Source organism: Hyperoodon ampullatus (assembly GCF_949752795.1).
Source record: "Hyperoodon ampullatus genome assembly, chromosome: 13".
Classification (NCBI taxonomy): domain Eukaryota; kingdom Metazoa; phylum Chordata; class Mammalia; order Artiodactyla; family Ziphiidae; genus Hyperoodon; species Hyperoodon ampullatus.
This window is the reverse complement of record NC_136926.1, coordinates 51,896,104-51,922,462: the sequence shown is the minus strand read 5'-3', so window position 1 is coordinate 51,922,462 and position 26,359 is coordinate 51,896,104. Positions and strand designations below refer to the sequence as shown.

General features: G+C 49.1%; 2 protein-coding genes across 8 annotated transcripts in view; one reads left to right on the top strand and one right to left on the bottom strand.

Moving 5' to 3' along the window:
• FHOD3 (formin homology 2 domain containing 3) overlaps positions 1–25,790 on the bottom strand; it is a gene marked incomplete at its 5' end in the record, with an annotated part of 495,578 nt that extends 469,788 nt beyond the window's left edge. For all 7 annotated transcript variants that reach the window (XM_079717563.1, XM_079717564.1, XM_079717565.1 and 4 more), the window contains one exon: positions 25,626–25,790. In XM_079717563.1, coding sequence (XP_079573689.1) covers positions 25,626–25,790 — 165 coding nt within the window. The remainder of the gene's footprint in view (positions 1–25,625) is intronic.
• Positions 2,205–2,879, top strand: LOC307061826 (low molecular weight phosphotyrosine protein phosphatase-like; the record flags this gene model as incomplete). The annotated part of the gene is made up of 1 exon (XM_079717143.1): positions 2,205–2,879. The coding sequence occupies one exon, from the start codon at positions 2,205–2,207 to the stop codon at positions 2,679–2,681; it is 477 nt and encodes a 158-aa protein (XP_079573269.1). The 3' UTR covers positions 2,682–2,879.
• Positions 25,791–26,359: the final 569 nt, after the last annotated feature.

Here is a 26,359-nt window from a genome sequence, read left to right as displayed (position 1 = left end):
TCCCGAGGCAGAAGAAATTCAAAAACATTATCATAATCTAAAAGGTAAGGAAAACCTGAAAAAGGTGGAGACTGGGAGGGCAAGCAGGAGGATGGTTACTTCTGGCCAGACTCAACAGAGCAGACTCCATGGAGGCCACAGCATCTGTTAGAGCCAGACCCTGAAAGATAGGAAGGTTTTGGGGTAGCTGATCACTGGTATGGGGTGTAGAGTGTGGCTCAGTCAGAGAACAACTCAGGAGGCAGGTGCAGCTGCCTGAAACCAAGTTATTTCCTGCATCCCCAAACCTACCTTCACTAATGTATACAGTTTGGAAAATACACTAGGACACAAAGTCCCAAAATGATCTTCCCTCTATTTACTGCCAGGGACCTCCGCTTATGGAGTAATATAGTTATTGAAAGAGGCAGCCTGCAAAGGGGCAAGAAACAGCTTCTGATCAGTGTGTCAGGGAATAGTAGGACAAAGACAGGCTGAATTCAGGTTGTGGTGAGCCATGAATATCAAATTAAGAACATCAAATTATTTTGGCTTTTGGCCACAGGATCCGAAGCAAAACTGTTCTAACCAAACCATCTTTCTTCTCTCAACTCAGCTCAACACAGTTCTCTCTGGGCACCATTCACCCAGGCCACAAAAGATGGGGAATTGGCAGGAGTAGGCAAAGCAGATGGTAAGGAAAATTTAGAACACAAAGTCCTGCAATGGGGCGCACCAGCAAATTCTTCCACATAACACTATGGTAAAGAAGACACTTTAAAAAACTGCACTGGATGGGATTGTCTGTGAGGCAAGATTGCAGATAATGAGAGACATCAACTAGCATGTTTTATTACTCATAAAATGCAGCCCTTGCTGGCTTGGGGGTCACAGCCCAGGTATATCAGAATGCCTCTACCCACCCCTTCTAGCACCCCCAGAGTTTCATTGTGACCAGGCAAAGTGAAGCCTTTGATCCCCATAACAGAGGACCTGCATCCAGGTTCCCAGCACTGAGGCACCTGGATGGTCCCCTTCTGCCCTCCACCCCAGCCCCAGGTCCTCTCAGTGGAGTATTCTGAGGGTGCTAAAAGTACTTCTCCCCAAATACGTTCACCCCTCAATCATCACAATATCACACAAGATCCTAATTGCCAGTTTAACTGTTTTTCTAGATTATAAGTAATTGGCAGATATGAACTATCTAATACCTCCCTGGATATTTAGTCCATATCTGACACAATACATTGGCTTCATTTTTCAATTTGCTTGAAAGCCTCGGAACTTGACCCCAGATCTGCTGATCATGAGGACTCACTATGGATGGACCAAATCCTGGTTACAAAGGCCAAAACTTGGGCCTGGCATCCCAAGCCCTTCATAAACTGGCCTCTACTCATCTCACACTCCCCGCTCTCCAAGCCTCTAACCCACTATCCCCTTTCCCATGCACCTAAAGCCACCTCTGCTCTCCAGACTTGGCTAAATCCTACCTCCTTCTTGAGGTCACCCCGGACTACATCAGTCTGACTCCCACAGGGGAAGGGACCCAGTCAGGGAATCCCAACCCTGTGATGATACAAGAAAGACAAGCAGCCTCAGAACACCTCCCTTTCTCTGAGCGGGCCAAGCGCTGTGCTAATGCTTTCCAGGTGCAATTCCATTTAAGGCTTGCAACCACCCTCAAAAGAAGGTATTATTGTTCCCATTTTGTAGATGCACAAATTGAAGCTCAGAGAGACGGGAAGCATGTCTGTGGGATACAAGGCCTGTGCTTTAAACCATTATACTGGACTAAACAGAAGGCCAAAGGCGCACTCACAAGGGGCACCCACGTGGCCTCGAGGGCGGGGGGTGGTGGCAGGTGGCAGCACCCAGCAGCCACATCTGACACTTAACAGGCAGCAATAAGTGTTCATGGAATGAATGAGAGTTTGTGCCAGAGCCGTGTGTTTAAGAAGATGAGGATGACCCAGCCAGGAGAAGGGGAAGGGGGCGGGACGCCGAGGGAACGCAAAGCAAGGGCAGGCAAGCATGAAGCAGCGAGGAAGGCGAGGAACTAAGGCAGTCGGGCTACCGAAGCATAAAACATGAGACGGAAAATGGAAAGGGACAAGACTGGACAGAGGGGACCCTGCCAGGTCACTGGAGGCAGCACAGAGGCCTCCAGGTGTTGGTGATGAGCCGTAACAAAAGGGGGTGGCCGGCTCTATGAGTGCGGGAAGATGGCCGAACAGGTGACCAAGTCAGTGCCGTTCGTGTGTCTGGGTAACATCTGTCGATCACCCATCGCAGAAGCAGTTTTCAGGAAACTTGTAACTGATCAAAACATTTCAGATATTTGGAGGATAGACAGTGCAGCAACGTCCACGTATGAACTAGGAAACCCTCCTGATTATCGGGGGCAGGCTTGCATGAAGAGGCATGGTATCCCCATGAATCACGTTGCCCGGCAGGTTACCAAAGAAGACTTTGCCACTTTTGATTATATGCTATGTATGGATGAAAGCAACCTGAGAGATTTGAATAGGAAAAGTAATCAAGTTAAAAACTGCAGAGCGAAAATTGAACTACTTGGGAGCTACGATCCACAGAAACAATTCATCATTGAAGACCCTTATTATGGTAATGACGCTGACTTTGAGACCGTCTACCAGCAGTGTGTGCGGTGCTGCAGAGCCTTCCTGGAGAAGGTTCGCTGACCCGGGTCCAGTCCTGCTGCGGCCCAGGCTTGTTCCCACAGGCCTGCATTCTCAGTCAGGTGTCACAGTGTCACCATTCCCTAGCCAAGGCCGCAGCCCTTTTTTCAGTCGACTCACTGTTTCTTACCTTAAAAAATAATTGTAGATGAAAATCAGTTGTTGCGTTTGGTGGACGAATAAATAAAAAATTTTGATTCAGACAGTTTATGGGGTTAGTGTTCTTAGACTAGTTGAACCTCCCGCTTTGCCCCAGTTACAAAAATAGTGGAACAAACAAAGTAGTAGAGCAGCAAAATAGAACATAACGAAGCAAAACATCACTGTAAGGCTCGTCAGCATCGGAGCCCATTGGCACTTCCAAGAATCTGCACGACCTCTTCCCTCTGTGCGGACAGGGCCCCTGCCCTGCACTACCTCCTGATGCCAGGGCCTGGTGTCCAGTGACGTTGGCGAGAAGTGTTCATACACACGCACAGTGCACACTTACGCATTTACAGGACAGGAAGGAGGAAGGTTTGTGTGACTAATCTTCAGCACCTTCACTCCTTAGTTTGTGTCTGTCTAGTTGATTTCATAAGGAAGTCAGCTTATGTGTTCCTGTTTGAACCACTTTGCCTCTGGAAATGTGATTATGTCTGGGAAGAAGGACACTTGTGTGCTGGTTTACCTTAGGGTCAGTGTGGGGACCACGTCTGCTTTTACATGCATGTGAGTAACCTGAATGTCAAATATAGATCAGCTTAAGTGGGAAAAAAATAATAAGTGGGAAAAAGTCATTTTATGTTGGAATGCGTAAATATTGATATGTTAAGTATTCTTTTATCAGTGCTTAGATTATAGGCAAATATAGGTAATTTCTGTGCACTTGGAGATAACTGATCTAAAATTCATATGAATATATGTCAGAAAAGATTGTTTTCAAATAAACTGGGGAAATTACAAAAATAAAAAAAAAATTTAAGGAAGGGGGTGGCCGGCTGGACCCCGCAGTTCCAACCCTACGTGCCCAACACCAAACCTGCCAGCTGCCTCGTGAAACTTGCCCTTCCTTTCAGCTCCGCAGGCTCCAGGGACGCCTCAGCTTCCTCTGCTGCTTCTGCTCCCGTCTTGCCCCTGCATCCATCCCCCACCCAGCTGCAAGGGGGCCAACCTGGGATTCAGCAGTGAAGAAAACAGACCCAGGATCTGCCCTCCTGGAGATTCCCCAAGGATGTCCCCCTTCCCGTCACCCTCTCAAGAGGAAGCAGTGTGTCCCCTTGACCATTCTCCTGGCCCAGTACACCCTGGGACTGTGCTGGAAGGTGGGCAGTTTCCGGTCACCCACTGCTCTTTCACTTTCAAGGGTGGAGCCACCCAGCTCCACCATCCCTTTTCATACCTGACCTCAAGGCCCTGGCACCCTCTGCCCCAGTTTCTGCCACCCTCTTGGAAGGCCCTGCCCCTCCCCCCAACCTCAACGGCCTAGCACCCGGTTCCTCAGCAAGAAAGAAGTGGAGGAGACACACACATACTGGGTCCTGGTTACCAACCACACAAATTCACTCACTTCCTGGGCTCCCAGCTGTTCCCCGAAGAGGTGCTGGCTACTCCTCACCTTCTCACTCCTTGCGCCTGGCCCAGGGACTGGCCATAACTGTTTGATTTAAACTGAGGGGAAAGCAACGGTTCTATAGATTCCAGAAGTGCAATACTTATTGATGAAGATCAGCAGTAGTTCCATTCTCAGAAAGCCCTGAGCCAGGAGAGAAAAGACAAATGACTCTTCAGCCTCATCATCCAGCAGCTGTGGAGGTTGAGCTGAGAAGACCTGGTCCCTCCATCCTCTCGGGCCTCTCCAGCCACCCCACACACCCCCAGAGAGGGGAGTGCCCATTCCTGTTTACCTGAAGGCTTTCCCACAGTCCACACGTGGGAGCACCGGGCTCAGCGAAACCCACAATAGCAGGGGTGGGTTCTAGCCTCATCCTGCAGAGATGACAGAGTCTCACCACTCCCCGCTGGACACCTGGAGAACCACACCCCCAGTGTCACCAAAAGGAACAATGACACTTCTGGAAACGCTTCTGTGTTTTTAGGCAGAATACCTGTGGGTAAGAAAGCCTGCTGGATCTCCTTGGGAAGCGATGCAGAAAACACGTAAGGAAACCTAGAGAAGAGCTGGCAGGGAGGAACGCTGGGGTGAGGCCCACGTTTCTTATTTTACAGACCTGCGCCAATTACCTTCTAACACCTGGTTAACTTGCTATTTTGCTTTTTTTATTCTCTCTCCCTGCATCTCTCCCACTAGAATAGAAACTCCAAGAAGGTTAGGATTCACGCCTGTTTTGTCCACTGTTGTTTCTCCAGTGTTTAAAACAGAGCCTGGCACATTTTTTGTTCAAGAAAAATGTGGTGAGTGAAGGGATAAATGAGCACCATGGTGATGACCGGGGTTCACGCGCACTGCGCTGTGACGACATCACAGGGCTCCTCAGCAAGCCGCCAGGTAGCATCGATCCCAGAAGGAGAAGCAGGAGCCTTGCCTAAAACTGTGCGTGAAGCCCGCGCCCTAAAAAGGCTGGTGCTGCAGCAGGCAGGGCGCAGGCGGGCAGTGCAGTTTGCCGTCAGGGTTCAGCCCTCAATCCACTGATTGGAAGGTGATTGGAAATTATTAAAACACGAATGACACCTAAGGCCCTTCCATCAACAATGACTGACCCATGTGACCAAAGTACACTGTGGAATATGCACAGACAGTTCCATAAGGTCAAAGAGCTGAGCCTCTCCCGCATCAGATGGATTTTTTTTTTTTTTTTTTTTTTTGAGGTATGTGGGCCTCTCACTGTTGTGGCCTCTCCCATTGCGGAGCACAGGCTCCGGATGCGCAGGCTCAACGGCCATGGCTCACGGGCCCAGCCGCTCCGCGGCATGTGGGATCTTCCCGGACCGGAGCACGAACCCGTGTCCCCTGCATCGGCAGGCGGACTCTCAACCACTGCGCCACCAGGGAAGCCCTCAGATGGATTTTTAGCCCCAATGACCCTGGCAGTAGAATTAGAGCAATCCCATTTTTGCCCGAGAACAACTTAAATGTGGCAGAGCCCAATCTTCTCCCACCCGCTCGAGAAGACAGAAACAGAGCAGGGTCCGGGGTATGCGGTGGGCAAAACCTCTCCTCGACCCTCGCCGATTCCCCCTGCTTTGGCGAACTCTAGTCATCAGAAGAACACTGCCCAGAATAATGAAATTTAAACTGTTTAGACTTCGCAGAATTGGGTACATTGATTTAATGGAGCTGGCATGTTCCGCTTCAGGGACCGGGCAGGCCTAGGGGCTTTGGTGAAATGAAGGCAACGGCTTTCCAAGAAAGGGTTAGGGGAGAAAAGAAGCTTACAGACCCCAGAGCCTGAGACACAAAGAACCTCCCCTCCCTTCCCGCTCCTCGGCCCAGAGGATTAGCTCTCATCTCACTCCTGTCTCACCAGCATCCGGCATGTACAGCCACGGCAGGCAGGGAGCTACCACTTCCTGGCCTGGCAGGTCACAGCCGCTGGGGGCAGCTCACCAAGGAGAAGACAGGGGACACACACACCAAATCAGGACACCAACATCATGCTTCCAAAAATCACGGTGATGACAGAAGTGACAGGGACTTTGCCTGGCTGAGCACTGCTGGTGTTCACAGGGACAGCACAGAGCAGGGGGGGCCTCCCCACCAGCAGGTGCAGGGCAGGAACTAATGAGGTGTACGTGTGAGCACCCGCAGGTTTGGGGGTTTCGTCTCAGTGCCCCACCTCCGCACTGCTGCCATGAGGCTGGGCATCTAACCGAAAAGCTGTTCACAAACTCTACTGTTACAAGCAAAGTTCAGAATCTCGGGATGTGCCAGAGGCCCCCAGGTCCACCTTAAGCCCTACATCCCCTCCAAAGAAGCCCCCCACTTTCATCTGTAAGGGAACCTGGTGAAAGTTTCTGCACACTGGGTGAATGAGGGAACCAAGAGGCTCGGGGTTAGGAAGATGCGTTAGAGGGGAAAGACTTGGGTCATGAGAGGCAGAATCTGGAATACAAAGCTCTTGAGTATCCAAGGAAGTGGGCAGAGACCAGGAACAGCCCGGGAAGGATGGGGGGGTGCTGACTTCTCAAGGATGCAGCTAAGAGGCACTGTCCCAAACATCCTGGCACAACCAAAGGGCAAATGAAACTCACCTAAATAAAGGCCAATCACAATTGCCTGCATAAGCACAGTCCCCAACTTACACCAGGGTGGCCTTCACAAGTCCACTATGGCTTGGCTGTTTGGAGCTCTGAACGCATTTTCCATAGGAATAAAGTGATACCTTTGGTTAGGATATCAGGCCAGCTTGTCACCATCATGGCCTATGCGTTCTTGGCAACATGGCCCATGCTTTATTCTTCTTTGATTTCCAAGTGCACCACAGAGAACCCGACAAAGGACAACTCACGTCCGCGCAGGGTGAGTGAAGGAATCCTGCGCAGGTCAGGCACGATTTCATATTGAACTTCCTTTTCTCAAAGGATGCACATGGTGACATCTTCAATTTCTAAAGGTACTTGGAGAATTGCACAGAACTCCCCTCTTTAGGTCCTTGACCTAATTTACATACTCTAATACCTTCAGGAAAGTAGGTATTCCCAGCTAACCTTGCAGAATGGAAAGGGAGCTGAAAAGGGGGCTCTGTGTGTGTATTTCAGGCAGGCCCTTAGGCAGGGAGTTTCATCCAGCCAAGCACAAATGGGATGCATAGGAAGCCCAGATGAAGGATGGGGTCCTCCACTGAGGGCTACCTTGAGGCCTTGGCAACCTTCTGGACATGGAGCTTTCCCTTGGTAAAGAGGTCAAAGTTATTCAGGAACTGGACTTTTTAAATTATAGCCTCAGAACTTAAATATGTCACCCCTCCCATTGTTCCTGCCGCCTCCCTCACTTCAGATCTGGTCTCTGACTTGGCAGAGGAAGAGAACCACATCCTCAGCCCTCTACGCCCCTCGATTTCTGCTTACTTCATCTCTATGCTCCACCATCCAAGTGCAGTTTTCATATGCTAACGTTCCCCAAGGCTGCTCTTCGTTTATTTATGGTATTTTGCCAACTGGTAGAAGTTCTGGTGATTTGTGCTGCATGGGGTCATCATCCCTTTTAAAGCTGCCAGATGAGAGTATGGAGCAAGTGCTGGGTGACATCAGGGCGATGAGGCTGAGGGGGGACACCGGGATTCCTCCACAACAGAGCCTTGAAGGCTCGACAATAAAGAACAGTCAAATAACTACAAACAATGACTTTTAAATGAATGGTCCTTTCTGTGGGCAGTGTTTTCAAAAGTAATTATACTCTGAAGTCCAAAGACTCAAATAACAAATTCTTCTGACAAAGGGTAATTTGCCCAATAAGTAAAAACCTCCTGACAGTCCTGCTAAAGAGAGGGGCAGGTAATCCTCTGCCAAAAAGCCTTCCCACTTCTAGGAATTTATTCTAGCAAAATGAAAACTTATGTTCCATAAAATCTCTACACAAATGTGTAGAGCAGGAAAGGTGGTATGGCGTAGTAGCAAAGAGATAAGCCTCCAGATCAAATGTCTATAGCCGCTTTATATGTAAGCACTGAAAACTGGAAACAACACAAATGCCCTTCAACAAGTGAATGGATAAACAAAATGGTACATCCATTCAATGGAATACCACTCCACATTAAAAAGGAATGAACCATGGATGCACCCTTAGATGGATCTCAGGGGCATTACGCAGAGTGAAAGAAGCAAGTCTCTAAAGGTTACATACTAAATGATTCTATTTATATGGATGGCATTCTGGGAAAAAGCAAAGCTATAAGGAGAGAGAACACATTCGTGGTTGCCAGGGATTGGGGTGAGGGGATGACTAACTACAAAGGGGAAACTCTAGAGAATTCTTCAGGTTGCTGGAATTGTTCTGTATCCTGTGGTAGCTACAAGAATCTAGGCATGTAATGGTACATAATCTACAAAAATATCTAATCACAATATTGTACTCCTGAAACTATTATAATAAGTCAATTTTTTAAAAGCCTAAACATATGTTAAAACTCAAAGGATTGAACACCAAAAAAAAAAGTGAATTTCACTGTATATAGATTTATTCTTTATTAACTTTTTTTTTTTGGCTGTACCGCGTGGCATGTGGGACCTTAGTTCCCTGACCAGGGATCAAACCCGAACCTGCTGCATGGAATCTTAACCACTGGACCACCAGGGAAGTCCCTAGATTTCTTTTTTAAAAGTTCACAAATTCTTTGACACTTTTCCCAGGAAACAATGGTGTCTAATTCCCCTGCCCTTGAATGTGGGCCAGGCTTGGTGACTCCCTTCTAAGGAGTACAATACAAGGAAAGCGATGGTTTAAAAAAGTGATATGACATCCTCCGGCCCTGGCCCTCACTCTTTGGAGCCCTGAGCAGCCACATAAGAAGTCTAGCTACCCAGAAGCCACCATGCTAGAGAGTCCTGATATAGAGACCACAGAGATATAAAGAGAGATGCCTGAGGAGCTCCAGTTATTTGCAACTTCCCAGCCCAGACACCGGACTTGTGACTGAAGAGCCCCTGAGTCCATCATCTGGCTGCAAACTCAAGAGAGACTCTGAGCCAGAACTGCTCAGAGCTGCTCCCAAATTCCTAGCCCAAGGAAACCGCGAGTGATAATATAAATGTTTTAAGCAACTATGCTTTAGAGTGACTTGTTCACAGCCATGGATAACTAATATAGGCACATTTTTTGAGCAACTGCCATGCGACAGACACTTCCTCATATATTATCTTGTCTATTTTTCATTCATTTCATCATTTACCAAGCACTTTCTATATGCTAAGGGCTATCTATGGAATGGGGAGAGAAGTGCCAGAATCACCAGACTGTGAGGGCTGAGAGATGGGGTCAAAGCCAGGGGGTGATTCTTGGTTTGGGCAGCTGGCTGGATGGTGATGTTCCACACTGAGGCAGGACATGTCTGTGGGAAGATAACACGATGCCTTCCATCTAGACACAGTGTGCCTTCAACATCTGTGGGACCCCCAAGAGGAGCTGTCCGGGGGCAGCTGGATAGTTGGCCTCACGACCAGACAGAGCGCTGGGCCCCTGATGCCAACCAGGGGGTCGTCAGAAAGCCCTGGAAGCCGCCCAGGAAAGGAGCTCCACTGCAAGAAGGCCTGGTCCTGGAACAGAGCCAACATGCAAAGAGCAGGAGGGAGCAGAAAGCCTGAGGAACAGAGGGAAGGTGGATCTCTCGCCATCAAACTTAGAGCAGCGAGCATTCCTCGGAGGAGAGGACCAGAAATGGCAAGTGTTGCTAAGAGATTAAATAAGACGAAGACTGGAAGGTGTCCACGCCATGAATGACAAGTGCCTCAGCAAGAGCAGTATCGCTGCGCTGGGAGGGAGGGTGCCGGATGGAGCAGGTGGGAAAGTGAGGCACAGAGTAGGGCTCAGACCAGGTCTAAGACTCGGGTTGCGCAGACGGGTGAACGTGGAAGAAAGATAGATGCAGGGAGGAGGGGATTTCTGGATAAAGGAGGCATTAGCCTATCTGAAGGCTAAACGAGGGATCGCAGAGGGAAGCCGTGGTTGAAGGTCCAGCGGAAAGGGGCCTGGCCGGGCCAGGAGAGGGGACACAGCTCCCGTTAGGAAGGAGGGCGGGCACATGGGAGCAGATAGACAGGCGGGTGGGGGCAGGAGCTGCTTCTGAAGGTTCTGCTTTGTCTCTGCAGTGGCGGGGAAGGCAGGGAGAGGGAGGCCAGGGAAACAAGAGCACGGCCTGCTGGTGCCCACCGGGCAGCAGGACTGGAGGCCACGAAAGCCAAGTGGTGCCAACATGCAAGAGTAGGATCCTTTTTTTTTTTTTCTTTTTTTTTTTTTTTGCAGTACGCAGGCCTCTCACTGTTGTGGCCTCTCCCGTTGCGGAGCACAGGCTCCGGACGCACAGGCTCAGCGGCCGTGGCTCACGGGCCCAGCCGCTCCGCGGCATGTGGGATCTCCCCCGGACCGGGGCACGAACCCGTGTCCCCTGCATCGGCAGGCGGACTCTCAACCACTGCGCCACCAGGGAAGCCCAAGAGTAGGATCCTTTTTTTGGTTTTGTCCACGACAGCCCCATAAGGGAGATTCTGTGTTCAAAGATTTGAGGAGAGGGCGTGCGGAGCACGCGGGCTGGGCCGGAGCTGGGGCCCACCCCACTTCACCCACCCTTGGTTTCACTCATTTTGGTTCCTATGTTGGCCCTAACGGAGTCTGACACTGAGCAGACACCCCATGAAAGAGAGGAAGGAGGGAGAAAGGGTCACATCTTAAACCCTCATGGGCTAACACCTCAGCCCACCAGGAATCAGCAGCAAGTGGGGCCCTGGGCTTCGGGACAGCCTGCCCCCTGGGCCCAGGCCAGGCCCCTCCCGGGCGGCTTGTTTCTGATGCTTTTCCTCCTCCCATAGATGGCTTTGCAGTTACTGCCTGTCCATCCCTCTCCTCTCTTCTTTGCCCTGATTTTCCTTCCCTCGATTTTTCTCTGTAATCATTTTCTTCCCAAATTTGTTATTTATCTCCTCTTCCCTTCCTTCTCCTTTGTTTCCACTACATGGAATGGAAGTAACTTCTGAAACAGTTTTGTGCTCACTGTTTGTACCAGCCCAGCCCCATGGCCCACAGCTGCAGGTCACCACCTTCCGGCCAGCCGCTCTCACTCGCCCAGAGCCGTCCGTACCTGATCCCAATGCCCATCCCATCTGCTTCTCACCTGCACGGAACACCCTTCCCCTTTCCTTTCAACCACTCACACCCCACCCACTCTCTCCAGGAGGCTTTCTGGACTGTGCAGTCCACGTGGATTTCTTCCACTTCTGACATTTCTATAGCCCAGGCTGCTTACATCACACTTAGACGTGAGTCATATGCTGCCTTCAGAGGTTACCTCACTTTTTGTTATGTTTCTGACTTATTTCCCCAACCGATCATGACAATAAAAGGGTCAATTATCATGTCCTGGGATCAGTGGCATTGACAGAAATAAAGCTTCCCATTTAGCCAAGCCTGCTCCCTTGTAAAAAATAATCACCAGGTGGTTACGTGTGATGTCTACGAACTCAGCTGAAATTTCCCCGATTGTGCTCATCTATCAATACAAACTTCCCTGGGCGGCAGCATATGTTCCTCACACTTACCTCCGACAGACTGAGGCAGGGAGTCCTTGTGGGAGACTGTGGGGCCTGAGTCAGAAGATGTGTACCTGAGTTCTAGCCCTGCCACCTTTGTGCGTCAGTCCTGAAAGCAACATCATTTTCGTTTTCTGAACTTGGAGACAGGGCCTAAATGCCCCATCTCCCTCTCCTGCAGGGTTGTGTGAGGATCAGCCAGGCGAACCTATGTCCCAGTGCCTTGTGAACTGCACAGACACGCCGGGGTTCTGTTCCTGGCGTATTCGGTGATGAATCACCGTCCACAAAAATGCACCCAGTTCTGGGAACAAAAAACCGCTCATATCCTTGACTATTGTTCTGGACAGGATGCCCAACAGCTCTCTTTTCCCTGCCCCCAGACAGACACATGGTACTGTTGAACTTGAATGGAGGACCCCAGTAAGACTGGACAGCCTCTTCCACCTCCGGGCACTGGTCATTCAGACACCAGCCACTCGGGACCTACCAAGTCCTGCAGAAGCCAGAGGGCTGGTGATTTATGGGAGCTGTGATCAGGAGCCAGCCCGAGCACTCCTGTGGCCTGCAGCTAGGATCTGATACAGCAAAGGGGTAACAGATACCTCTTAGGTGAGTGCCATCACCTGAAATAAAATCTCCCCAGAGCTTCGAACGTTGGCAAAGGGCTGAATCTCCCCAGTGGAGAGAAGGGTGGTTGGACTCTGCGGGCACCACTCCAGTCTCCCAGATCCACCCCCTGCTCAGAATTTCCCACTGCTCACAGCTGCTGTGGCCACCTCTGCCCCCTGCACAAGCTCACAACTCTCTTCGCCACGTAACTGCCACGCTCAGCCTGGGCAGGAACAGTAAAGGAGGCCTGCGGAAGGCTCAGGAACAACCAGGAAAGTGGGAGGAGGCAGCGCTTCCCCATCTTGCACTGCAGTCCCCAAGCCTGGCCCCATGGAGCAGACCTCATGGCCCCCACCCAGGAGGGCCCCAGGCTCGTGCCCGTCCCTCCAAACGCAACAGGAAATGACCCTGACGGATGGCGGGCCTTCTTCTGCCAACCTGAGGATTCCTGTCCGAGGACCTAGCCTGGGCCTAGTGCGGAAGAGGCCAGAATACAAGGATTTGAGACACTGAAGAGCTGGTTATGCCTCACTCACCCGCAGTTTGTGAGGGAAATAATAACATGCAAATCATGTTTATGGATTAGGAATCTGACAAAGGTTTGAGGATACCTATTCTTTTTTTTTTTTTAACATCTTTATTGGAGTATAATTGCTTTACAATGGTGTGTTAGTTTCTGCTGTTTAACAAAGTGGATCAGCTATACATATACTTATATCCCCATATCTCCTCCCTCTTGCGTCTCCCTCCCTCCCACCCTCCCTATCCCACCCCTCTAGGTGGTCACAAAGCACCGAGCTGATCTCCCTGTGTTATGCGGCTACTTCCCACTAGCTATCGATTTTACCTTTGGTAGTGTTCGATCATCATGTATATATATATATACTGCACTTTTTTCACTTAGCCTTCTTTCAGATAGTCAAAAACTATTTATTAGGGCTTACTGTGTATCAGGCACTGTTCTAGGAACTCTGAACTGAACAGTGAGTTGAAATGCACTTCCTGCTACTGAGGGTTTACAGCTGGTGGGAAGATGGTGACATGGGATGAAATAAGAACCAAAGTGTCACAAGTGGGAGGGGGCTAATAGCACAGCCTGCACAGACCAAGGGGGAGGGCTGGCAAAGCCCAGCAGAGGTGAGCCTCAGACATGGTCTCACCCCAGGCCGGAGGATGGAGGGGCAGTCCAGGGAGAGGTAAGACCTTAAACTACCATCCAGGGCAGCCTCTTAGTCAAACTGCAAGCATTTTAGCACAGCCAGGGCTCGGGAGGGGCGGGGTGGGGGAAGGACAGTTGGGGCAATGTGGGAGTGGCAGACAAGAGGCCAGGTCCCAGAGACCCCTGGGTGTCCTTATGATGAGTTGTGATTTTACCCCATCAATAATGGGGAAGCACCAGAGTAAAGGAGGAGGAGGTAGGGAAAGTAGGTTGGGGGATGGATCACTTTTATCTGGAGCCGGGAGTCCAAATGAGAGCCTGGATGACTCGGCAATGGAAGGGTGGGGATTGGATGGGTGCACAGGAACCAAGGCTGACAAGACGTTCTCATGGTGTTTCCAACGAATGAGATGCAGAAGGGGCGTGGTGAGCAGGTCTGGGAGAAAGAAGTTACTGGTCCCATCTTTAACACTTCTTACCTACATGTCCACATGTACAATTTCATGACTCATGCAGTGTGTTATGAATTGAATGTGTCTCCCCAAAATTCATACGTTGAGGCCCTACCCCTCAATACGATGGTATTAGGAGGTGGGGCCTTTGAGTGGTAACTAGGTTTAAATGATGTCATGAGGGTAGGACTTCCATGATGGGATTAGTGCCCTTATAAGAAAAATAAGAGACACCAGAGCTTCCTCTGGTGCCATGCGACACCTGCCAGACACCTGCCATGCGAGGTCACGGCAAGGAGGTGCCCATCTGCAAGCCAGAAAGAAGGGCTTCACCAAGAACCAAATCTGCCAGCACCTTACCTTTGGACATCCCAGCCTCCAGAACTGTGAGAAATAAACGTCTGTCGTTGAAGCCCCCCCAGTCTATGGTATTTTGTTACAGCAGCCTGAGCTGACTAAGGTATGAGTTATTTTAATAGCTACCCAATATTCTATCCATAATAAAACATAATGACTTAATATCTCCCTTGTTGTTGGACATTTTTTAGCTTTTCATTATAAAACAATCCTCAAATATCTTTATACATATAGTGCTTTCATCATTTTTATATATCTCTTCAAATAATTCCTGTAAGTAGGGTCACTGGGTCAAAAACAATCATTTTTATGACTTGTGTATATTGCCAAGTCTCTAGAAGGAGGCAGAGTCAGTGACTACACTACCCACAGGATATGAGTGCCTCTGTTTTCTCAAAGCATTAACAACTAATGAGATGTATCTTTGTCTTACTAATATAATATTGTTATACTGAACATTGAATACTGAATACGTGCATTCATGAAATGTAATCGATCTAACTTTAAAGTACAGTCATGATTTTGTCCCTCAAAATAGGGAGAGGCAATGGGATACATACACATAATTTATTCAAGGTTTTAACAACCTTCTCTGAGTACCACCGGGTTATCTTCCCAGAATTCAAATGTCACTCTCTGCTGTGACACCAGCTGCACTTGCAAGAAGGAGGTTGGACTGGAGCTGGGCTTCCCATCCTGGCCCAGGTCTTCAACAGCCCTATACGGACTTAGGGACCATCTCCCCAACCATCGCCAATGCTTAAAATGGGGGAAACTGCTCCCGTCTAAGATGAATTCTTAACCCTTCTACTCAGCAACTAAACATCTAGGAATTCATCTTAAGGAAGCCATCAAAGCATAAAGATTATTTTTTCTGCAAGTATATATATAAAACAGCATTATCTGCATTTTTTTTTACTGGCAACTGACTAAACATCCAATGGTTCATTCATTCATACATTCATTTAATGAAGATTTATTAAGGACCAACCACAGATAGGAAGGGTGGGAGGGAGGGAGATGCAAGAGGGAAGAGATATGGCGATGTATGTATATGTATAGCTGATTCACTTAGTTATAAAGCAATTATACTCCAATAAAGATGTTAAAAAAAAAAAAAAAGGACCGAGCACAGGAGAAATAAACACTGAAGAAGCCAGAGCCCTTTCCCTCACAGAGCACAGGAGCAATACTTACATCTGGGCCACAGTACATGCACAGGCTGGATTACCATGCTGTCATTAAAGATGATACACTCCAAGAATATTTAATGACTCAGGAAAGTATTCAGATATTTATATTTTTATCAAACATTTAAAACATTATAAATGTTTTAAAACATTATATATTTTAATTCTGGTAAGACGCAGAAGTGTTAAGAGTGGTTCCCTCTGGGTAATAAGGAAATGATTTCTATTTCTTCGGTGTGCTTTTCTGTAGTCTCAAAATTTATACACATGCTCATTCTGTGATGGGAACAGATACTTTGTTTGTTTTATAAGGGTAGACTCCTTGCTTCCTGGCCTTTCTCTCATTGAACCTAGCCTTGTTAGCCGTAATCTCTCCCCAGCAATGTCTCCCTGATTCCACACAAACAGTTTAAGTTCACAGTAAAATGGAACTGCAAGTGTGAAGATGCCTTAGGGTACCAGACCATATACATATCAAGATACATACACTGATTTGAGTAATAAAAACAATCCAGATGACTCAGCTTTAACATGAAAGGAAAGCAGCTTTTTACTTCTGCCACCACAGGGAAAAGTATACAAACTTCCTGCAACTCCCTCCAGGCACTATCTGCAGGTCCCAGGTCCCAGGTCACTCTACTTACCAAACCCTGAGGTCATGGTTCTTCTGCCTCATCCATCCTATTTCCATCCTCTTGGGCTCAGTCAGCCAGTTGATGGTCCAGACCCACTTCCATCCCCATCTGTGGGGATATGAGGATTCACCTTTCCAGGTGAAAATCAGGGACAAATAAAGAATAAAGTCTAGCAAATAAAGTTCAAAAATGGATAAACGCCATACTTGAAAGGAGGGGACCAACTGCTCTCTATCATACATGAAGAAGCAGCTAGAATGTGTTTGACCAGAGGCTTTACAGAAGGGACTTCTGCATGGAGACAGCTGGGGTAATGAGACCGCTCTTTTTTCCCTCTAACTCTAAAGTGCACGATAATTCACTCATTCAACACCTATTTACTGTATACGCATGATGTACCATGCACTGTTCCAGGCTCTAGGGCTACACCAGTAAACCAAGCAACCAACCCTCATGGAGCAGCAGGCCAGCCACTCAAGGGCTTCAGAGTAACCCTGAATGGCAGGGGGCCTGAGGGAGGTTTTAGAGCAGAGGCGTGACATGCTCTCTCTTTCCTCTTTAGCCAATCACACAGGCCTGATTCCTGGGCTGTTCCCTCACATTAAAACCCACTGAATGGGGGCTTCCCTGGTGGCGCAGTGGTTGAGAGTCCGCCTGCCGATGCAGGGGACACAGGTTCATGCCCCTGTCCAGGAAGATCCCACATGCCGCAGAGCGGCTGGGCCCGTGAGCCATGGCCGCTGAGCCTGCGCGTCCAGAGCCTGTGCTCCGCAACGGGAGAGGCCACAACAGTGAGAGGCCCGCGTACCACACACACACACAAAAAAACCACTGAATGGACCCAACTCTAACCTTTTACTTTTTTCCTATTAATGGCCATGTTCCAAGGCAAGGAGGGAACCCTCACCCCGCCCCATCAAGACTTGCTGTGAACTACAGTGAGACAGTGAGAGGGGTGTTAGCCCAAGAACACACTGCTAGATAGGGGAGCAGGGAGTCCAGAAACACCTCCTCGAGGCTGTGGATGCAACGGAAGTCGGGGAGGCAGTGGAGACTGTGCTCCGAGTGACTCAATACCCAGTCTTCAGTCGGCTGCTTCCCCGGGGGTCCAGTACCTGCACCCCCCAGCTGCCTGCAGCCTCCATGATGAAATCAGAGGACCAGATGGAAGTGCCCTCACAATGGTCATAAGGGTTAAAAGCTAGGTTCCCAGGCTGTAGCACAATTAATAGTAAATTTTGTTTTCATTTAATAAAACTACAGATATGGGGGCGGGGGGAAGCACTGCTTAAACCAGCTGTCTCCACCCCAGTACCACCGCTCACTCATGCTTTTCATGAATTGTGAGGGATGTTACCATCAACTCTGGATTAATCAATTATAACCAGGGGAGGGTTGGAGAAGGTGACCTCAAATCGCAGATAAAACAAAACTGCCCCTGAAGTGGTATAGGGTGTCATTGGTATAAACTTCTTTAGTCAAAATTGTGGCCAATTTTAGGCAACCGGGTGAATGGTTGCAGTGCTGTGTGTGACCCTAGTTGAGCCAAAAGGACCTCCTTCTCATGTCCTCTCTGAGGACCCACTGCTCTGTCTCCAGCCTGCTCTAAACACGTCAGCATCTGGCCACTCAGGAGTGTCTGCCCATCAGCATTTGCTATGAACCCCAAGCCACTCTTGGGATCTGATAAACCAGTCAGAAGATGCATCAGTTAGCTACCTTCTATTCTGAGAACGTCACAATAATCTTTGGCTTGTCCTGTGCACTCTGGTTAAGACCCTGGCATTTCATTCCCTGCTGTAATACCAGTGTATGAAGAGTCCAAGTAGCCTAATCAATAACAAAAAAAGTCTTCTTCTGGGTTTTCCTCTTTCCAAGAATGCTAAAAATATTTGATGAGGTGACCCACAAACTAATTTTTCTGTGTCATTCCTGCCAAACCTAGGAGTATTAGTCTGTATTGAATTGCAAGTTCTTTAACATTTTCCCTTTTCTCAACATCTTCAACAATTTTGAGATTTCTTTTTTTCTAATATTAAGTTCTAAACATTTTCCCTTGGAGTCCAACTTTTTAATTTCTAGGCTCCAAATCTAAGTGGGGAAGAGAAGGTATGTTTCCAAGTTGTATATAGATACAGTGCAGATTCTGTTTGTCACTACGTGGGTCTAAAAATAGACAAACTTCTGGGTGTATAGATAATTTTGCTGATGTGTGGTAACTTAATTTTTTGAATGAGCTAAAATCTTCTCCCCCCCAAAAGCTAATGCACAAATGGGTTAATCTGTCCATAGAAATCAAAAGTTGCCCGTGATGCTGAATGCCAAGGTATACAATCAAGTTACGTTTTCATATGCATTACAACATCACTGCATTCACTGCATTCTGAGATACTCTCTTGAGGCATACTGAAGATGGAGGCCAAGCTGACTCACTAGGAATGGGGCACGACCCCGGGGTGGCCAAGCAAGCATGTCACAGCCTCCAAGAGCCACTGGGAAACTGAGCACTTTTATATTGATATCGTTAATTATAGCCTTAGCAACTTCTCAGTTTAGTGATAAAAATTTAGATGCATGTGCTCCATGTATAATATCTCTACCCTAACACTTTTTACTAAACTAACAGTTTATGTAACTGATGACTGCTGAGTTCATCATTGGAATTGACTGAGCCGAGAAAGATACTCTGAACATTAAAAGACTGATGTCCTACGTTTGTTTTTCAAAGATCCTAAGGAGAACACGACTATCAGGGTGGGAAGGAAGGTATCAGTGGAAGCACTACAAAAATTTTACTGATTGGGGCTTCCCTGGTGGCGCAGTGGTTGAGAGCCCGCCTGCCAATGCAGGGGACACGGGTTCGTGTCCCGGTCCAGGAGGATCCCACATGCCGCGGAGCGGCTGGGCCCGTGAGCCATGGTCGCTGAGCCTGCGCGTCCGGAGCCTGTGCTCCGCAACGGGAGAGGCCACAATAGTGAGAGGCCTGCGTACCGCAAAAAAAAAAAAAAAAAAATTTACTGATTGGCCATCTCAGCCACAGCAAATACACTAAGGACACACGGTGACACTTAATGAAAAGATGCTGATCCCAAAGGGAACATCAGAACTCATAACCTAATTTTTTTAGCTCTTTTATTAAAAAAAAAAGTTCAACATATGCAAAAGTACAGAAAATAGTATAATGACTCCCACACAGACCCATAATCCAGCTTTAACTCAAATTCTGTCTTTTTCCCTCTATACACTCACCCACCTATTTACTTGCACCTCATCCAAGATTATTTTGAAGCAAATTCTAGACATTATATAACTTCATCTGCAAATATTTCAGTATGTATCTCTGAAAGATACAGACTTTTACTTAAACATAACACAGTAGTATTGTCACACTTTAATAATTTTAATGTTAAATATCTTTATTAATTTTTAATTCTTTTATTAATTTAACTTCAACAATTTTTAATATCAAAAAGTCACTATTCAGGTTTCCCCAATGGTCTCAAATATTTATTTACAATTTTTTTTTTGCCACACAACTTATGGGGATCCCCGACCAGGGACTGAACCCACCCCCTCGGCAGTGAAAGCGTGGAGTCCTAACCACTTGACCACCAGGGAATTCCCTACAATGTGTTTGTTTGAATCAGTGTCCAGTTAGAGCCACACATCGCGATTGGTTGATATATCTCTTAAATCTCTTTTAATCTAAGGTTTCCTTCCATCTCCATCTTTTTTTCCTTTACAATGTATTTGTTGGTAAAACTATAATTTCCCACAATCTGTATTTTGCTGATTACATCCCTGTGGTGAGGCTTAACATTCACTATAACTTAATTTCCCCCATTCTTTCTTACTTAGTTCAGAACAAGGCACAGAAACACATCCCAATAAAATAGCTAAAACAACAAAACAAAACAAAAAGCAGTCTGATTGTCTCTGGAAAGGACCAGATGCTGACAAACCCAAGACTGAAAATGCCCCACAGACGCGGAACCAGCTACATGGATTAGAAAGCCAGGTTTGTATCGGGGACATTCCTGAGCTGGTCACAGGCAACAGGGGCATCACCTGCAGGTGACACAGTGTGGAGGTTGCAGGAGTGGTGACTGTTTTCTGTCTGAGGACAGAAAGGTTTCCAAGGTTCAAAAGTTTCATCTTCAGAGAGAAATAAACCATGGAGGGGAAAGGAGGCTGGGGGAGGGGTGCTCCTGAGTTGGCCTTAGCATGTTAATCAGTTTTAAATCTGCCACCACTAAAAACTAACATTTCAGAGTCCAGAGGAGGGCAAAGGCAGTCCTGTTGTTTTCCAGAGGGAAGCAGGTTGGACTCTGAGAACAAGAGGCACAGACTCCCAGAGCTTCTACACTGGAAGGACAACCAGAGCACAACCATTTAAGTCACAAACTGTGACAGGCAGCCGCGTGCAAAGGCAATGCAGTCAGCCCCCTCCCCCCACCCCTCCCCCTGCACAGAAAGCATGTGCTCTGCTGGTTTTCTAATAACGGGTCACAGTTGGCTACAAACCCTGGAGTAAAAAAAGACTTGACCTTAAATCCCAGCTCCTCCACTTAAAAGCAGTGTGACCTTAGATAACCTGCCTAACCTCCCTGTGCCTCAGTTTCCCCACCTGTTAACTGGGGACACCATTGTCTGTCTGCTAGAACTCTTGTGAGGGTCAGTGAAGTTATACGCTGAGGCCCACAGTACAGTGCCCAGCACAAGCTCATTATATGTTAGCCCTTTGCCCCCAAAGATTTCTACCAGGCCACCCCAACCCAAACCCTTGCAGGGAGCCAGGACAGCACCTGCTGGATGTCTAGCTGCGTTACTGATGCGGTCTGTGGCCATGCATGAAGCAAAGCCAACTGACCCATAAAGGGTTCAATCCCATGATCCTGATCTCAATAGCAGGGCTCCAACCAACTGAGCTAATTACGGTACAGTCGGATTCAACTCAGCTTGCACAGAGACACTCTTAGCTGTTCATACAACATTCTTAAACAGTTTTGTCCTAAGATGCTATGTGACACAACACACTTGCCAACTTTACTAATGATCTCATCTTTAAAAAATCTTAATGTAATGTAGCAAACAGATGTGTCCCTTAAGAGGATTAAGGTGGAAATTCATTAGAGCAATAATACCAGTGGATTTGTGTTCTAAAACTAACACCCATCAATCAACTTAGTGCACACTCCATCTTAGCACTGCTCAGCTTCCAGGAGAACCCTGGAGAACTGGACAGCCCAGGTCTTTACCCTCAAGGAAGTTATCTGTGAACAGGGGAGACAGAGAGAACCCTCCTAGCCCTGTACTGAGTCTGACCTAAATGACCTCTAATCCATGCTGCTCAGACTGCAGTGTGTACAGGAATCACCAAAGCATCTCGGGGAAATGCACATTCTGCTTCAGCAGGTCTGGGGAGGACTGAGAGTGCATTTATAAGAGCCCAGGTGATGCCCAGCCCACACTCAGAGGACCAAGGTTCTAATCCTCACAGCAACTGGCTATTTGACAGGTGGGATAGCTGAGGCAGCAAGGGAACCACAAAGACAAAGGTAGTGAGAAAGGAATGAACAGGGCACAGTCAAGACCAATCCAATGAGAGCATGGAACTCTGAGACGTGGGCAGGCTGCCTGGAAGGAAAAAACTCAAGACACAAAAGTAGTAGAGTCATTAAGGGCTCAGACCTGGTGCCAAATGCCAACTCTGGAATGTCCCACTCACATGGCCCACCGACTTTTTTATGCTTTGGGCTCTTCTGCTGTGAGATGCAACAGTACCAGTGCCCGACCCACAGGGTGGCCGCGGGCTTGGCAAGATGATGAGTGTCTGGGACTGGTGCTTGGCTCAGGCCCATGGCCAGGACCTGGGAGCTGTTATTACTCTACTCTCTGGTCCGCAGCAGCCACGGAAACATTCCCTGAATGAAATTACTAGGTCATAATTGCTGTTTTGACACGCAAGCTAGTTACCACTTTTTTGGTACCACTTAATTCTACAATTCCAGTTTTGCCTATGAAAAAGAAGCAAGAATCCTCACTTTTAGTGTCAAACAATCCAAAGACATCTAAGCTTTGAAAGGTCTAGGATTCTACTAATTCTACTGCACAGTTTTTTCTAAATTATAAGTCCTGTAATTACAATTATTTTTCTTCTTAAGACACTGAACCAGAAAGAAACACCTGTTTATGCAGCATTTGAAAACAAAAGGCCTCACATAGTCCAGATAAAACATATAACCACCAAAATAAACATCTCCCTCAGTGATAATACAGTACCTGTTCTGACCTTTTTGTTATCAGACTAATCATTTATTTAATTATCCTCTTAGAACTACTATAAAAAGCTAGGGTGGTTTTTTATTTTTCAGTCTAGCAGCTTGGGAAAAAAAAGATAAAGTATTATAAGCACATGTTGTTTTCGTCCAAGACAATGGTTTAAATGAACAACTAACTTCAAATGGAGTCAGCAAACATGAGATAAATGTATACATATTTCATTAGGTTAGGAAAAGATGCATAGACTCAAGTTTGGGCTGGAAAGGACCTAAGAGGTTAACCAGTTCAAAGGTTCCCAGCACAGGAAAATCTCTAGGGGAGCTTTACAAATTAAGACCCTCTGCAGGGGCCTTTGAGGGGCTTGTTACACAGGTGTGTTCGCTTAGTGAAAATTCATCCAGCAGCTCACTTAGGCCCTGCACGCTTTGCTGTGTGTGCCATCTACTTCAAGCAAAAGTCTACACCCCCAGGCAGGATGGCTGAGGATGCTGAGAGTGTCTGCATGTTTCACAATCACGCTTCTCCCCTCTCACCACCCAGAATACCCCCTGCCCCAGGAGCTCCTCCTCTTGCCAGGCTGGGCTCCATGGGACATGGAAACCTTATCCATGGCAGGGGCTTGCCCATTCCCCACTGTTAGCTAATTCACAGCAGGGTTTGTAACTATTTGTTCCCACCTCTGACTGTGAACTCTACCAGGCTGGAATTCTGTCTCAAGGCTCTTACTCATGCTTGTAACATTCACCTGCCCCAGGCCAAAAACTACCTGGCCTAGGAAGCTGATTCTGGAAACTCCCCAAGTTAATGGAATGGAAGCCCGAGGAGATGCGGCTTCTGCCCATAGCCAAACAGCTGGTCCAGGGAGCAGAACAGCAGTGGAGTCTCAAGCCGCACAGACAAGGTTTGAATCTCAGCTCCCCACTCCTAACAGAGAAACTAGGTTATTTAATTGCTCTCTGCCTCAGTTTCCTCATCTTTAAAATAGGTATAGTAAAAGTCAGCACTTCACAGACGTGTAATATTAAATGAGATCCTGCACTGACATCCCTAATAGAGTACAAACCTACGTACCAAGTGCTCGAAACTCTCACAAATGCATCATCCAATCCAGCAGATTCCCTGCTGGAAATTAACTAGCATTTTACAATATAAATGTGCACCTAGGCACATAAATGCCCTGAATTCTGCTTTACAGAAGGCTGGCTAATAGAACTAGCCACTCAGTTGGCTCTAGGTGTGAAAAACAATGCCAAACATCTGACTATACCGCAGGGGTCTGCAGGCAAAAGACTCAGACTGAGGCTGGCTGGGCACCCCCAGGACAAGGAGTCAAGGGTCTCTTTGGGATGTATTTGGGTTCCATTTATTCTACAAGGCCCATCTCAGAAAGTCTTGTGAGCCAGGGCAACTGCTGTGCTGTGGCTTCTAGGGGGTTGGGGGCAGTGGAGGGGGTGGTGTAATGCTGGAGCATCAGGATCTCCTACGAGACCAGGAACACTGGATCAAGGCTATGGGGCTATTCCATGGAAACATAAAATGTACTTCAGCTTCCAGCTTGAAAGGTCAGCCGGTGTACATAGGGCTTGAAATCCAAGGAAAGCACTTCAAGGTCACAGGGCCACAATTATGAGTCTTTTGTGGTTTCAACAAAAGATCACTGTAATCAGAGACCATAATGAATGAAATAACCATGATGCTGAAGAAGCCCTTCGAAAACTCTTAACTGAACCCACTGGTTGAGAAGAACCAAATAACTGACAAAAGTGATTCTGATAAGCTGAATCCACAATAAAAACATCATTCTCCCAATCCAACCTTTTATGGCCAGAGAGGTTCCCAGGAGCAGTGACTGTATCCATCCTGCACCAGCACAGAGAACAGGAGATAGAACTGCCCCATTCCTCATTCCTGAAGACAGGTTACTCATTAAGAAGTGGCGTTTGGGGGTGCGGGGAGCAGTGATATAATAGACACCACTGCCAATGTTCACCAGTACCCACACCAACCTCCCTCTCTGTTTCCAAGGCAGGCGAACATCATACAGAAGTCTAAAAAAATTTTTTTAACCGATTTTGTTCTCTTTGGCATCAAGGGTTATCTCTTCCAAATATTTATCAGTGTTGATCCTCAAAGAATAAATCATCTACAAGCTTTGATATGAACCCTAAGCCAAAAAAAAAAATGTACCGGGGAAGTAATTCTTCAAGGTGCAGTCACTAAGTGGGAGGAAGGGCTCTCCTGGGTAACTAAATGCTTGGCTTTCAACGCCCAGCTCTTCGCGGCACACACTTTGCAAGATGCCTGCCCTGAAAAGGGTTAAAAAAAAAAAAAAAAAAAACTATCGGGTGGACTGAGAAGCCATTCTTCCAGGGGACACTCATTTGGGGCTCTGTGCGCGCGCCGCCCCTCCGCGCCCCCGCCCCTCCTCCCACAGCCACTGCTCCTCCAAGGTCCCCCAGGCCACCTGCTTCTTCTAAGGAAAAGGGGCTGCTCCGAGCACTATCATAGCGCGCGGGCGGCGCCCTCCGCGGTGCCCCGCAGGGGAGGAAGGAGAGGTGTCCCCGGGAAGCGTGCTTTGTCGCGAGGGTCGCGCGGCCACCCGCAGCGGCCCCAGAGGCCTGAGAGGTTTTGTCCCGCGCGTCGCTCGGGTCTCCCCTGCGAAGGACCAGAGCCCCCCGGAGCCCGGGTTCTTTCCGCGCGCCGCTCGGCGCCCGCCTGGGTGCGGGGACCGACTGCCGGCGTCCGAGCCCCACCCCGCCCACCCGGCCGAGCGAACAGCGCGGCGCGGGGAACCTTCTCCATCCCGCCTCCGGCCGGCGCCGCACCTGTTCTGCCCCGTCCGCCGCCCCCCCGCCCCCGCTCCGGTCCGGAACGCGGGGCTGTCCTCCTCGCTGGCCTAGGAGATCCTGAGCCAGCCGGCGGGCGCCCGGACCCCTCTGCCTAACGGAGAGGGGGGAGGTCTGCCCTTGGGCGCTTGTCTCTCGGCTGCGCCCAGCCCAGCTTGCCCGCGGCACCCCTACCCCGGCGCGCCCCGCAGCAGGGGCTGCGTCCCGGAGGCCCAGCCCTCCCGCGCCGGGCCGTACCTTGTGTGGCGCCCGCAGCAGCCGGTGGACCCCGGCCAGCTGGGTGCCGAGCGCGAGGTCCTCGCGGAACGTGAACAGCGGCGGCCGGGTGGGCTCGGGGAAGTTGGTGCTGTTGAAAGGGTCCGTATCGTCCAAGAACTGCACCCGGCAAGCCAGCGTGGCCATGATGCATCCCTGCCCCGGGGGGGCGCGGGCCCCGGGATCTGCGGGGCCGCGGACCGGGACGCCGGGGTCACCGCGAGCAGTGGAGGCCGCGGCCGCAGCTCGCTGGCTCGCGGGCTCACAGGCTCCGGCCGCGGGGGGCGGGGCGGGGGCGGAGCCGGCGGGCCCCCTCCTTCCTCTCGCTCTCTGGCTCCTCCTCTCCGGCGTCCCCCTTGTGCCCGCCCGGCTGCCGCCGCGACCCACGCCACCCGCCGCGTGGAACAGGAAAGGGAGGATGGCTCGTGCAGTATCCGCTGCCCTGCGCCAAGTCCTCTGGCGGCGGCGGCGGCGGGGCGGGGCGGAGAACCCCCCGACCCCCAGAGGGCAGACCCCAGCAGCGTGGACACCGCCTGGGCCGCCGGCTGCACGTGCGCCCCGAGACCGAGAGAGCCCCGGCCGAGCTGCACCACTCGGGGCTCGGGGGACCGGGGTATGGGGGCGGGGCGGGGGCATAGCCGTCCCCTGGCTTCTTATCCATCTGGGAGAGGGCTTAACTCTTTCCAGATGAAGGCGGCGGCGGCCGGGCTCCCGCT